This window comes from Struthio camelus, chromosome W, assembly GCF_040807025.1.
Source record: "Struthio camelus isolate bStrCam1 chromosome W, bStrCam1.hap1, whole genome shotgun sequence".
NCBI lineage: Eukaryota > Metazoa > Chordata > Aves > Struthioniformes > Struthionidae > Struthio > Struthio camelus.
Genome location: NC_090981.1, coordinates 40,264,997 through 40,279,098, shown reverse-complemented (window position 1 = coordinate 40,279,098; position 14,102 = coordinate 40,264,997). Strand labels below are relative to the sequence as shown.

The 14,102-nt window shown below is 34.9% G+C and overlaps 1 protein-coding gene across 4 annotated transcripts in view; it reads left to right on the top strand.

Moving 5' to 3' along the window:
• Positions 1-14,102, top strand: part of LOC138064181 (ras-specific guanine nucleotide-releasing factor 2) — a 137,751-nt gene that overhangs the window by 66,597 nt on the left and 57,052 nt on the right. For 3 of the 4 annotated variants that reach the window (XM_068925710.1, XM_068925709.1, XM_068925711.1), the window contains exons 10-17: positions 530-690; positions 1,777-1,843; positions 2,716-2,852; positions 4,970-5,052; positions 7,114-7,362; positions 7,650-8,038; positions 11,368-11,496; positions 12,751-12,840. In XM_068925710.1, coding sequence (XP_068781811.1) covers positions 530-690; positions 1,777-1,843; positions 2,716-2,852; positions 4,970-5,052; positions 7,114-7,362; positions 7,650-8,038; positions 11,368-11,496; positions 12,751-12,840 — 1,305 coding nt within the window. The remainder of the gene's footprint in view (positions 1-529; positions 691-1,776; positions 1,844-2,715; positions 2,853-4,969; positions 5,053-7,113; positions 7,363-7,649; positions 8,039-11,367; positions 11,497-12,750; positions 12,841-14,102) is intronic. The other variant, XM_068925708.1, reaches the window with a different exon arrangement.

The following is a 14,102-nucleotide window of genomic DNA, read 5'->3' as shown; positions in this document are numbered from 1 at the left end:
TGCTTCGTTATCATTGCTCTTGCACACAGACACCCACACACAAATCCTTTCCCTGCAAAACCTATTCTTTTCGTCCTCTGTCTCTATGGCTTGAGTGTCATGTACCTTTTTCAAATACAGTAGCTGTTTAAAGTGGTGCAAGTGGAGTTTGCTGCTCAGCTTCATTTTCTGACCAATGTGCTCATACTATGCTTAAATCGCATAAGAATTTGCCCAAAATCTAGTCCCGGCATGTCCACAACTCTTTGTCTGAACAGTGCTTGCCTAAGTCTGTTGTTGTAAAGTCAGATCTATTAGTTCCATGAAAAGTACAAATCTGTTGTCCTGAACTTGACGTATAGAAAAAACAAACTAGTGCCAAGAAAGATAAAGGACCTGTGCTTAAAAGAGATGCTGACATATATTGATACTTGCTAGAATGAAAGTTGCAGGAGTTAAAGCCATGCTATTCAATACATTAACACTTTAAGCACTGCCTGCTTAATATTTTTATAGTTACAGTGTGCTTTTTCACCTTTATTATTATCAGGTTCCCTTATTCAAGTCCCTTCTGTTGAGAGGGGAAAACTTAGTAAAGTTCGCCTGGGATCATTATCTTTGAAAAAAGAAGGAGAAAGGCAGTGCTTCTTATTTACAAAACACTTTCTAGTTTGTACGAGAAGTTCGGGAGGAAAACTGCATCTGCTCAAGGTACAGATTTTACATTATGACCCTGTTTACAAAATGAAAATAGAAAATTTCAGCCCAATAAATAATGTATTGGTAACTTATGTGAAATTTCAGTGTTGCATTACTTTCTGTTTTTAACCTGAGATTTTGATGTGCTCCTATAAACAGAAGTGAGATGAAGCACAGTAATTGACTGCTGTATCCTCTTATTGTTACGTGCGTAGAAAAAATAGAATTCAGCCAAAATTCTTACTAACTAAAATTTTTTTCTAGAACTGCAGAATTCTGATATTCTGGGGGTTAGAAACAGGACATTAGCATGTGTTATCTGTATGAGCTAGCACTGAACGTATGTGAGCTTTCAATGCATAAATCAGCAGTCCAACTCAATGGAATTACCGAGGGATATTTTACAGATCTGTAATAAAACTAATTTTAAAAGTCAGTTCTATTTTCGTGAACAGCATATTCTCTTAAGCGGAAAGTTCTTATAAAAAAATTCTAATTATATTTGGTGAGACGGAATCACACTTCTGCTGTATTGACTTGACTGAAGGGAGATAGTTAGTTTACGGAATGGTTTGTGTTGAACAGAATTTTAAATTGACAAAGACATTACTTCTGGGAGATTAAGACTGCTTAGACAGTCTCTTTCAGTGCAGTTTGCATGCTTTCTCACTTTGTACCTTTTAAATAGCTTAAATATTTTGCAAAGTAAATTAAATGTAACTGAACCTTTACAAAGACCTTGTATTAATTTGATTTAAATTTAGGAGAACATACTAAAATTCTAGTTACCATTTTGAAACTTGTGAACAAGTCTCTATATGTGAAATAAATTATAATGTGGTAAAAATGAAAAAAATTTTGCACATGTAAGTATATTATTGATTTGTTTTGTTAAGAAAAATGCTACAATATGTCATATAATATAGCTTGTGTTTTAATTTCTTGAGGGAAAACGTGCATTGTGAAATTTATATATCTTCCTAAAAGCTCTTAGTAATGTAAAATCTCAGACTAAAATATATCAAAATTTAAAAATAACTGCAGTGAGAAATGGAAAAAAAGTCTAAATTTTTTGGAAAATGTTCTTTATTTTCATAGACAGGAGGTGTTCTATCTTTGATAGAGTGCACACTGATTGAGGAGACAGATGCAAGTGATGATGATTGTAAGTTACATTAAGCCATTTGCAGTAATTATAGTTCTAAGTAGTTTCTTAAAATTGCTGCTCTTTTATAGTCTTTATATAGTTTTATACTCTTTCATGCAAACAGAGAAATACAGTGTTAAAAACTCATTCAGTAGTATAGATGTTTTAAAAATGTGTGTCCTGGCTTGGATAGAGGTTTGTTTTGTTATGTTTGCTCTTGATGTGGACATTGCGCATAGGATTTTCAAGTGCCCTGGCTGAAACAGTGTAACAAATTATTTGCTGACTTTTATATAGAAATTCACTCTGAGGATCTGAGAAAGAAAAAAATGTGTATGTCTTGAAAAAGGAAACAGATAATTAGATTTCTTAACTACATGGGAGTTGAGAGAGTTGGCGGAACTGGTGGAAAGTTTTTTTTCTTGGACTCCCTACAATTCTTGATGGCAACCTTTTTCAAATGAAATAACAAAATACATTCCCAAGCTGATTTTTTGCTTATTCATTTTGGCTTCCATCCCACAGTTTTAGGCATGTATTGCACTGGAACTGTGAAAATAGTTCCATTAAGTTCAGTGATGCTTCTAATACGCTGTTAGTATATCAACAGTGCACATGGAAGTCTTTGAAGGATTTGAGCCTTATTTGACATCTTTAAAAGTAATTTCTCATGACTCCCACTATTGTATGTTCTGTAACTTTTTTTTACATTTGGTGTATGTGAAAAATGGATGGATGGAACCCCTGTTTTGAATCCCTGGTTGGATTTGTTCTTTGTCAGAGAGATATTTAAAGTAATTTCCATTGTAAATGAAATCACTATTTTCTCTGACCCATAGTTTGAAATCTCACATTTTCACTTTTTTTCTTTTTTGCCTCTGACTATAAAGCAAAAGGTTCTGGGCAGGTTTTTGGACACCTTGATTTCAAGCTTGTAGTTGAACCTACAGATGCTGCTCCATTTACTGTTGTCCTTTTAGCCCCTTCGCGACAGGAGAAAGCCGCGTGGACAAGTGATATAAGCCAGGTAGCTTGCTCTGTTCTTTATCTTGTTTGTTACAAGATCTTATTTTATTCTGCATTTCTGAAAAATAATCCAAGACAGGGCTATTGATTTTTTGAGGGCTGATTTGCTATCATGTATATAAAAAACCATTAAGATTACCTATTTCCACAAAAAGCTTTACCTTTTAATTTGAGTCATCCATGAAATGAGTTTTTCCAGGAGAGAAGTGGGATATAAAATACAGACTAGACAGTTGCCTAACATAATACTAATAATTAACTAAAAATTCATACTAATAGGAGTCTAAGAAAAGCTCATCCAGATATATATTTTGATATAGAAAGGATAGTACTTACGGTGTGTGGGGAACTCTACTGTGGATGAAGGAAAGTGAAAATACTTCAAAATATTTAATGGCAGAGGTAAAAAAAAAAATGTTCTTAGGTGTTTTTGTCTGAAACTTTAGTAGACAAACATTTATCAAAATCTATTTGAGGAAAGAGGTTGGATGCGCTGTGAAAGATCTGAACTTTCAAGTGTCAGATCTGAATTTAGATTAAAGATTTGCTTCTTTGTTTATATATACAACTGCTGAGGACATAGATCTGTCATAGTTTTGAATCTGAGTCCTGTCCTCTATTAACTTCAAGAGAAGTGATTGATTAGACAAACGTCAGCCTGGTATTTAATGGGTTTTTGTCTGTGCTATCACTGCTGGCAGCATCTCCAGATGCATTATCATCATAATGAATAGAAATTACTTAAAAATAGGTATTCTGAGTTGTTTTCTTCTGGGCTAACAGATTTAAAAGAAAAAAGAGGGAGATAAAATTTTCAAAATATAGTATGATTTGAGAGCCTTGATCTCACTGCAGCTCACTAGATACAGATCTTACAGGCCGATGTGATTGGAACATTTTTAACTATATGAAATTTCAGAAATTATGTTCTTTCAATGACGCTTAACGTGTTGGAATGATTTGTTGGGGAAGAAAGACTCTTTAAGAACTGTCTTGGAACATGAGACACCCAGGAATAAGTCAATTCTTGGCTTGAGTAAGAACGATTTTTAATGAGAAACTCATCTGCTGTCTAAGTAGACTAAAGATTAGAGTTTGGGTCTGGTTCCAAAAGTCAGACCTTTTGTGCTGAGACAAACTCCAAGCAGCCACTACTGTGGTGTTAGGGAAAGAGCTGAAAAGCTCCATGACTGACTTGAGAGCTACCTGTTTGCAAAGCTTGCAAGTGGCCTAATGAAGCAGAGAAAAGTGTCACTAGCTGCATCTAGCTGAGGATACAAGGAATGAAAGGGTTAGTGAGACTGCCAGGGAAAAGTAGTAGGAAACTTTTCTTCCTTGTGTGCCACCAACACTGAGCTGCTTTAAAGCTTGTAGAACGGCTTAAGCCACCTAAATTGTGATTCTTTACTGGCCACAGCACAGCTGGTGTGCAAAAGCGATGTGTGCTGTGACCATACCCCAGAAGTGCCTTTCCAGCTCCCAATACCTAGCCAGAAACATTTATAGAAGAGTTTGCAAGGGACTCCTTGGACAGCAGCTTCATAACTGTATTTCACAATAATTGCGTCACTTGACCTTGTTTTTACAAGTGTATTTTCAGAGAATATTTATCATTTTACTTGATATAAAGTATCAAGTAAAAAGTAAAGTATAAAGATATTAGAGCCTCTCACTCTGTAAATTATTCTAATTCTGGCAGTATACCTATTTGTTTTCCAAGCTTAACTGTTTTCCAAGCACTCTTTCAAGAAGTGCTAGAGGTATATAATTTTGCTCAGCTTCAAAGAAACTCCAAAGAAAGTTTCATTTCCAACTCAAAATACTTCAGTCATGTTGAAAAAGGATGCTGAGCTGAATACCCTGAGTGTGCTGGTAAAGATCCATTCACTTTCTGGGTGTGAAAATCAAAGGTAGAAAACTAGAGAATCATATCCACTATAATATCCAGGTGATATTCCTGTATCACCATTTGTTTTTATTTTATAAATTTTTTTTAATCCATCAGTTCACACTCTCTGAAAGCTATATTTTAGGCTTACAGTGATGTGGAAAAGTGTGGGAGTAAGTCCCTTTATGCTGTGTTTTTATTTTAATGGTTTTCAATCTTAATTTTCACAGTGCATTGATAATATTAGGTGCAATGGTTTAATGACCATAGTGTTTGAAGACAACTCGAAAGTCACTGTGCCACATATGATCAAGTAAGTGCAACATTTTTTCCCAGGAAATAAAGTAGCTTGCTTTTGCTTTAGTAAAAATTTAAAAAAGAAAAGTGTGTAATTGGAAAATGCAACCTTTTAATATATATTTTTTAAGTTCTGTTGAATAGAATTAATTCTACTTCCCAATGGGTCATTTTATTAATTTCTTTTTAGAATTGGTAGGAATGACTCAGAATTGTAAACTCTCAATCCACAGTATTGGACTGTATGGGATCATAGCTTTGATTTTTAATTTTTGGTGATGTTGCATTCGGTTGTGCTTCAGATGACTAATTTCATGGAAGTATATACAAGTGAATATTTATTCTTTATGATAACACTCAAAATTTTATTAGATTTTTAAATGTCTGCAAAATTTAGGAGTGCAAAAAGGTATCATTTTTGAAGTACGTTATTGTATCAGCCAAAAATTTTATTTTCCTTGTTTCTCTCATATCTGCGATTCTATAATTTTAGCTGATCACATGAAAGTAGCATCGTTATTCAAAAACCTACTTCCTCCACCCTTGGGCTCTTTCTTTTCATCATTTATTTTCCTATAAATGTCATTTTTGTTCATAGGCAGCCATTTTCAGTACTTGATTCCAAATTTCTAACACAGGAGTACCTCTGGGATCCTCTACAGTTCTGCATTTACTTGAGTTTTGTCTACTGTTATCCAGTACAAACGTTAAGGAATAGAACAAGACATAAGTATTTCTTTTCTTATTGTTATCTCTCACTAGGCCATTTCTCCCTCTTGGATGTACTCTGTACATGAAGGTTTCTCAGATGTCTTTTTACAGTTGTTGCATCTCCCTTCTCTCCTTTAAAAATGAAATAAAGACCTTTTTGCCTAATACATGTCTATGCATATAGTGTTAGGGTATGTATCTTTGATCCCTAGAAAAGAAGGCTTTTTATTGTCTTCAGTTTTATTCCTGGAACTTCTTAGTCTGTAAATACATCCATTTCCTGCTGAATGTTAACAGAACGTTCATCAGTTTTCAAAACGTAGAGTACAGCAAGGTCCCAATGTCACAGTCAAGAAATCCTAATCCTCAAGAAACCATATAGGATGTTAAGAACATACACAAATTCAGTGTTCTGTTTCAGAGCTTTTACTCATCTGTTTGATTTTAGCACGTATCGACTTTTAAAATATGTTAGTAAGTCAAGTGTCTTTAGGTGAATGTATTTGGATAAACCAAACAAATTTGTTGACACTTTTCTGAGGACCTAACTTAAGAAAGAAGAACTATTTTCAATTTAATGAAGTGTAGAAGTAGGTGGAACGTCTTCATTCTGTATTTTTAGAAAATCTGATCTTTTGTCCAGAAAAGGCAGTATTAAAAGATGTTTTGCTTAGTTTCTGTTCCATTTTTCTACAAGCTGAGCTTTTAACTAGATAAAATTAAGCAAAACTGAATTTAGGAAAAAAACACATCATGAGAGGTTTTTAAGTAATTCTTGAAGCCTGAAGGCAGATATTACTTACAAGCGAGCCTTAAGTTTAGCTAAGAGGCTAATTTTACTGTCTCTTGCTGTGGTCCATTCGTTTATTTCACATAAAGCAAGATCCCAGCAGAAGAAATTGTGAACAATCCACAACTACTCTATAGAGAGTTTCTCTAACTATAGGTCTACAGGCCATATCGTCCTGAAAGAGACAAAAGGGAACACTTCTACCTTCTGTTTCTCACTGAAGAAGTTTAGGCTTTGTTAATATTTTTTTAGATTTTGAGTTGATTTTTAGATTTGTGAATTTGTCTTTTGAATTATTTTGTAGGTTTGGATCAAATCTGTGAACTTATTGACCAAACTGCGTTTTTCAGCAAATGGATTATTTACCAACAATAAAATTAAATTTATGACATAAATTATAATTGAATGGAAGTAGATTTCTTTACAAATTAAGAGTTTTCTTGTATTGGTAAAGTACAGAAAGGCAGCATGTGTTTCCTTCTTCTGTGATGATAGAAGCAGCTGAAATGATGTAACTACTGGACTATAATCATTCTTCCTCTTTAATGAAGTGTTCTAAATTTAATTTTTTTGTAGATCTGATGCTCGCCTTCATAGAGATGACATTGATATCTGCTTCAGCAAAACATTAAATTCCTGCAAAGTACCCCAGATTCGTTATGCAAGTGTGGAACGCCTTTTGGAGAGGTTAACAGACTTGCGATTTCTAAGTATTGATTTCCTGAATACTTTCCTGCATACCTATCGCATATTTACTACTGCAGCAGTTGTACTGGAAAAACTTTCAGACATATACAGAAGGCCTTTCACTTCCATTCCAGTCAGGTAAGCTCTGTTTTTCCTTCTGTCATAAATTTCTTACAGAATTATCTAGACTTTACTTGTTTGTTTGTTTTAAATCAGTACTGTTTTTATTGTATAAATGATCTAAGAAGAAATCTCTTTTTTTAAATACGTTGTAAGTTTTTAGATGAGTCTGTCTCAGCTTTCCTCCTTGGCTTTGAGGGTTAAGTGACGTACAGGTTTTGCATGCACAAAATATGTTTGTAAATGTTTTCTCTTAAATCTGTGTGGCATTATTATCATGTTGCTTTTTTGTTTCTTACTCTCAGGTCTTTGGAATTATTTTTTGCTACCAGTCAAAACAATAGAGGAGACTACCTAACTGATGGGAAGTCACCACATCTTTGTCGCAAATTTTCTTCTCCTCCTCCGTTGTCCCTCTCCAGAACTTCCTCACCTGTCAGAACACGAAAATTGTCATTGACTTCACCACTGAATTCAAGAATAGGTGCCCTTGATCTTTCTACTTCCTCCGTTGCAAGCAGTCCTACCTCCACCTATAGCCCAGCCACCTCTCCTCCGCCAACAGGTAGCAAAGTACCGCTGGACCTTAGCAAAGGGCCCTCCTCCCCTGAGCAAAGTCCTGGCTCCGTAGAGGACAGCTTAGAGAATCCTCGCATTGACCTCTGTAACAAGCTGAGGAGAAGCATTCGAAGAGGTATTATATAACTGCAGAATATTGACCGATACTTTTGGCAAATACAGTAGTCACCAATGTAAGCCTGACTTTTATCAGATTCCTGCTAAGTAGTAGTTTCTCTTGTCTGTCTTTTTTTTCCTGATCACAATAAGCTGTATTGGGAAATCAAATACTTTGTCCTCTCTTTCTGTTGTAGTAGAGGCTGTGATGCATTGTATGTTGCCACTGCTTTGCTCCTGCCCCATCTCTATTTCAGTAGGAATAGCAATATGGCAGAATGGCATTGTCTGTTTTCGCTGCAGCAGAGTAATAAGGAGAAAGGCAGATGGAAATATTCTGTCTTCCAAGATACTAGAATCATCAATGGGATGCTCCTTGCGTTTCCAGAGATTAAAGATTTTGGAATTGTCCCATTATTGCATGAAGTAAAATATTCAGTTTAAAAGAAATTGGAGTGTAAAACTTTAATGCATTTATATAGTGGAGCTAGTTTTCCAGAAAGATTTTGTCACAAAGCTAAACAAATAATTTATGTGATGTACTTGGTGCATTGGTGGCATTCGTATCACCTGACTGTATCATTCCAAAAGTTAGATGTCTAAAATGAATGAATTACTCCTGTGAAAACATCTGTTTTCTTTTATGGACTGGGTAAAGCACCTTAGAATAGAAGTCTACTTTTAGAGGGCCAAAGTTAAATGAAATAAACCTTGCTGTGGGCATCTAGAATGGAAGCATTGTACATGTAGATGCCAAAGCAAGAAAGTAGCTGTAATCTGAAAGGATACATAAGCATGTACTTGATTCCCATTGCTCTTTGGGGATGTTGGGATCAAGTCCAGGTCGTCTTCTGAACTGGAATAGAGACGAATTTTAATTTTTTTTGTTACTTTAAACAGAAGATGAGGGAATGCAAAAATGCCGCTCTGTTTCAAAAATAGTTGTTGAGAAATGGCCCTGTACAACCTGAGGTATTTGAACTGTAAATGTGAGCAGAATGTAGCTCAATGTTACTTACAAACTCTGTAACAACAAAAATTGGTAGAACCAAAGAAGAAGAGAAAATATTACCAAATGTGGAATAACAAAAATGTGATTGAAGCTTTGTGTCTTCTCTCTGCTGATGATTTGAAATAAATTCCCTAGTAGGACATTTAGTGTTGTCTTATGCAGAAAGATTGTCTTTACAGGATGTCGTATAATATTTAACAAGAAATCTTTTAAACTGACAAGTTAGCCAGCTTAGCATTACAGGAATATATGCTTGCTCATGTTTTATTCTTTAACAAAATGCTATTTGATGGTTATATTAGATCATAATTTTCTGTTGAGATTTTGTATGTTGGATGTTTTTAAATGAATTGCATAACTATTCATTCAAAATATGTAACTATAGTATTTAGTATGTAGAATTGGGTAAATTCTTCTTTTACACCAGTGTAAACTAACTAAAATCGATGTGATTGCACAGCATGTCCCAAAAGATAGACCTTGCATTAAAATGAGCTATACACAGGTAACTGCAATCTTAGATGTAACTTTTTTTTTGTCATACTTGTAAACTAGGCTGGTAAAGAATAGGTTATTCTGGCCAAGTGATAGCACCGGGCATTGCTGCAGGGGAATTCAGATTTTGCATTCTAGTCTATTAGAGCTTGAAGTGTCATCTCAGCAGCATGAGGAACACGTGGAAATGGCAAGAACCTCACATAAATGTTAAATTGCTCCATGTGCGGTGTCTCCAGACCCTTTGGGAATTATCCTGCTGAAGGGTTTGCACTCTCAGAGCATGGAGGGATTTGCTGCTAGCTAGCTCTGTTCTCCAGGGGAAACTCATTTTGTCAGAGGGCTGTATATAGTATAGTTGAGGAAGGGGAGTAAATTAAGGAAAAGTCTCACAAGGAGAATGGAAATGGGTGTTAGGAGAAATATCAAATGCTAATTTATACTTTTATACTTATCATACGTAGTGTGGACTCTTGTTTCTGAAGTTTTCTGGGTAAGGAAACCAGTCCTACAAGGAATCACAACCTGATTTAATATTGTTGGTCTGCTCTTGCCAGATTTCCAAGGGAAAAAAAAAAAGGTGGCTTAGTCTAAATCCTTTATGACTGTATGAAGTCAGTTTCTGAGGACATGTGGCTATGGTTGTTTGCAGTTCTTCTTGAATATGGGCCATTTATGTTCTGGAAAGGAATTTCCTCCTCCTGTCTCTACTTCCAATGTTCTTTCCCCCGTACTTCTGCAGGTTCTTGCAGACAATTTATTTTTAAAACGTGCATGTGTGTGTGTGTGTGTGTACAAATATATATATATATATATATATATATTTATATATATATACATTTTTTTTTAATGCTACAACCATTGGTATCTGTCAATGTAGAATATTTTATCAGCTTTCTGAAAAGGTTTGTTTTTCCTCATTTGGGAAGTGGTCTTTCTGCTAATTTGTACTTATGACCATTCCTTTAGAAGTGCTCCTCATGGAGTAATCCGCTCTCCACTGTTGCTTGGCAGTTTTATCGGAAGGTTTTGTAACTATACATTGTCATTCAACAAGGAATTTTTTTTTCCTCCAAGTTCTCATAGGAAACCTGTGAATTCAGGTGTCCATATTACATATGCATTCCGCTACATATTCTGTTAACTTCAGGTGCAGTCATAACCAAGCTATTTTTAAAACTGACAACTTACTGGTTTACATCAAGTATTTTATTTATGAGCTTTTGTGTGGTTACATCATTGATGCAAAACTTTCCCAGTCCTTTATATCCAGAGGATAGTTATTGCTGAGTCATGTTAATGCAAAAGATATGGCCGTTTCCAAGAGCAGTATCATTTACAAAAAAACTATAAGAAATAGATTAAATGTAAATGATTTTAGATGTTCAATGGTATGCAAAGGTATTAAGTTTGGTGTAGAAACACTGTGATAAAGTGCTGTTAATGAGCATTTTTTAAACAATACCTTTGAAGCCTTTTTTAACATACACGCTGTTCTTATTACTGCAGTACAGTACAGCTTCATTTGAAGTTGATCACTTGCAAATTGCTGTTCATAAACTTAGAGTCCTGAATCACCAGCTTACTCTATATTCTCTGCAGAGCCACTTCATGTTCATATCTAAGATGAGCTAGTCTGGCTGCGCTGTGCTTTAAAAAAGAGCCTTTTGGTGAAAAGACTAGAAAAATACAACTTCACATCTTTACGTCACATATCTATGTTAAGATTGCATATCCATGATCTCATTATTTGAATATGATTTGAAATAATATTTATACTTTTTAATGAGTTGTAAATTATGAATAATCACCCCAGTATTAACGTTCATACTCTTTTAAAGCAGCAGTCTTAGAATCTGTGTCAGTGGACAGGACAATTCCTGAGAGCACCTCAGCAGTGGATACCCCAGAGCTTTCCCCATGTAGATCCCCTTCAACACCACGTCATCTCCGCTACCGTCAATCAGGAGGTAAGATACTGATGTTTCTCATCTTTGTCAGTCACTTTAAAGAGATTAGATATTGCAATTGTAATCTTTGCAGGATATTAAAAGAGAATAATCTCTGAATAGTGTGTTTTACTTGTATTTTGCTTATTTTTTGGAAATAAAAAAGCCATGAGAATGTGAATAATGTTACTCCATTAATTAGTATAGTAATAATGAGACTTGGACGCATTTGCGGAGTTTGGGTGTACTGAAATGCTCTTTAATAGCTGGAACAAGATGTACCCTAGTTCAAGACTAACACTGAATCAGTTCTATTCTTACAAAATTCTCAATACTTTGATAGATTTTTTCAGCTACCAATGGGACATATTTTTGGGCACCATATGTAATCATGAAATACGCAACAGTCGTTATTGTCAATGGGGAGTGACTTTGTCTGTTTCTTTGTGTGGCATTGAACATTTACAGATGGTGTCATATTATGCGTTCCAGAATTTGAATAAATTACTCAATTGAAGAGGAAAAGTGAGAGCTAGATCTCCTCGAATAGCTCTCACATGGCTCCTTGAAATCACTAACAGAGCTGTGAGCTATGTCCATGAATGTTTAAAATGCTGTCATCTCATGCAAGCCAAATTTCAAGCCAATTATTTCAGGGCTGGGATTATAACAACAAAAACAGAGCAGAGTCTTCCCAAGCCTTAATAAGTTACTGAAATACTTTAATTTTAAACCACTAGTAGTCTTCAGTTATCGGGCATGCTTATAGTGAGATGGCAAGATGTGGAGTTTGGAAGCCAGGGGAACAATGCCAGATCATCTGAGAACTAGTCAGAAGCGATGTTCACAGACCTCCCCATAGGGAAAGTTTGGTAAATATTGCAAAGCTGTAGTCTTCCTAGGCAGCACCTAGGAAAATTTGTAAATCTTGTCATCACTAAAGTTTGCATAGGTTAATATTCTGCACATTTTTTTTCAGTAGTTTGTCATTGTTTTCTCATTCTATTTGATTAATGCTTGTTCCTCATCTTGGCAGTATGTTAAGAACTTTATTCCACAGCAGAGTTAATTATACCAACTTGGAGAAAAATCTCAAATCATAAATACCATTGTGATATTTTTCTTTCTCTTTATAGGGAATTCATGAGAAAGAAAATATAAAATCTTCACTAAATAGGAACATTAGTAAAGATTTCAAGTATCATTGTTGTTTAGCCTGAAAAAATTAAAACCATGTCTAAGTTGTTAACTTTTCTCACTCTGTTCATTTTACAGTACAAACTGCTGAAAACAGCCACTGTTCTGTTTCTCCTGCTTCTGCTTTTGCAATTGCTACAGCTGCAGCAGGGCATGGGAGTCCACCAGGTGAGAGAAATTTACTGTGCAGATGAGAGGTAACAATAAGATATCTAGGTCTCAACAAGCAAGTATTTCCTAAGAGTTTATTTACCTGAATCCTAAATAGCCAGTGATTAGTTTCTTTAATTTACTGGTGTTTTGTTTCTGGAATCTTCCCATTTGTGGGCATTGCAGTACAGCCTCCATACGTAACTGGAGTGTTGGCTTCCAATTGTGAGATCAGTACAAAAATATTTTAAATATGATTCATTTAATTTAAAGATATTTCTTAAAAATTGTTTGAAATTACGATAAGCTGTAAACACTGTAAACAGCTGTAAAGTAAAACACACTATATTACATAATTTAAATTAATAGAAAATAATATTTGTTGCTGTTTGTTTCCTATTTGAGGAATTCAAACACTGGTTGTATCCGATAAAAGCAATGTAAAAAGCTGGAATTTTGAGTATGTTTTTGTGCTCATTTGAGTATGTAGTTGAGATGCGTTCAAAAGCAACTTGAAACAAATTACAAAAAAATAAGTTAGGAATTTCATTCACCAAAGTCTCAATTAAAAAAAATCATGTTAACCTCTACCATTGCTGAAGTCCTTATATATCATAATCTGCTGCTTAGCAGAAAGCATTTCCAGATTTAATGGAAAACATATATTTGCTGCAAGTCAACAGATCTCCATGAAACTGACCAATAAAAACAACTAAAAAGAAGAAACAGCTTAGAACAGGATGCTCTGGAACATGCACCTGCTGCATTTCCTGCTGTGGCAGACTGGGAATGTTGGCTGATGAAGCAGTTTATGTAGCCAAATAGTAAAAACACTTTTTAGGCTATTAATATACCACCCTGTTCTGGGGATTTGCCAGCCATTTTCATCATGTCTGCATGAGAGAAGGAAAGGATGAGAAAAGACTGAGGAATGTCTTTTAGAGCAAAAAATGAGAACCAACAGTTGGGAGTTTCCTACTGTATCACGTAACCTTAAAATAACTGGTATGAGCTTTGTGCCTTTGTTCTTGTGGACTTTGACAATATTGCCAAAGTATCAAGAAAGATTTTGGACTATCATGATCAAACTAGTGATAGTTTTACTTCCTGTCTTAAGTCAGAATTATATTTATCATTCCTCTTTTTAATTTCACAATCTATGAGTTGAATTCTTGTGGTCTCTAATTAATACTTCTAGTCAAGCCTATTACTGAAAGGTTAATATTTTGTGTATGTATTCTGGTAAACATGAACATCATATCTTTCTTATTGATATTTTT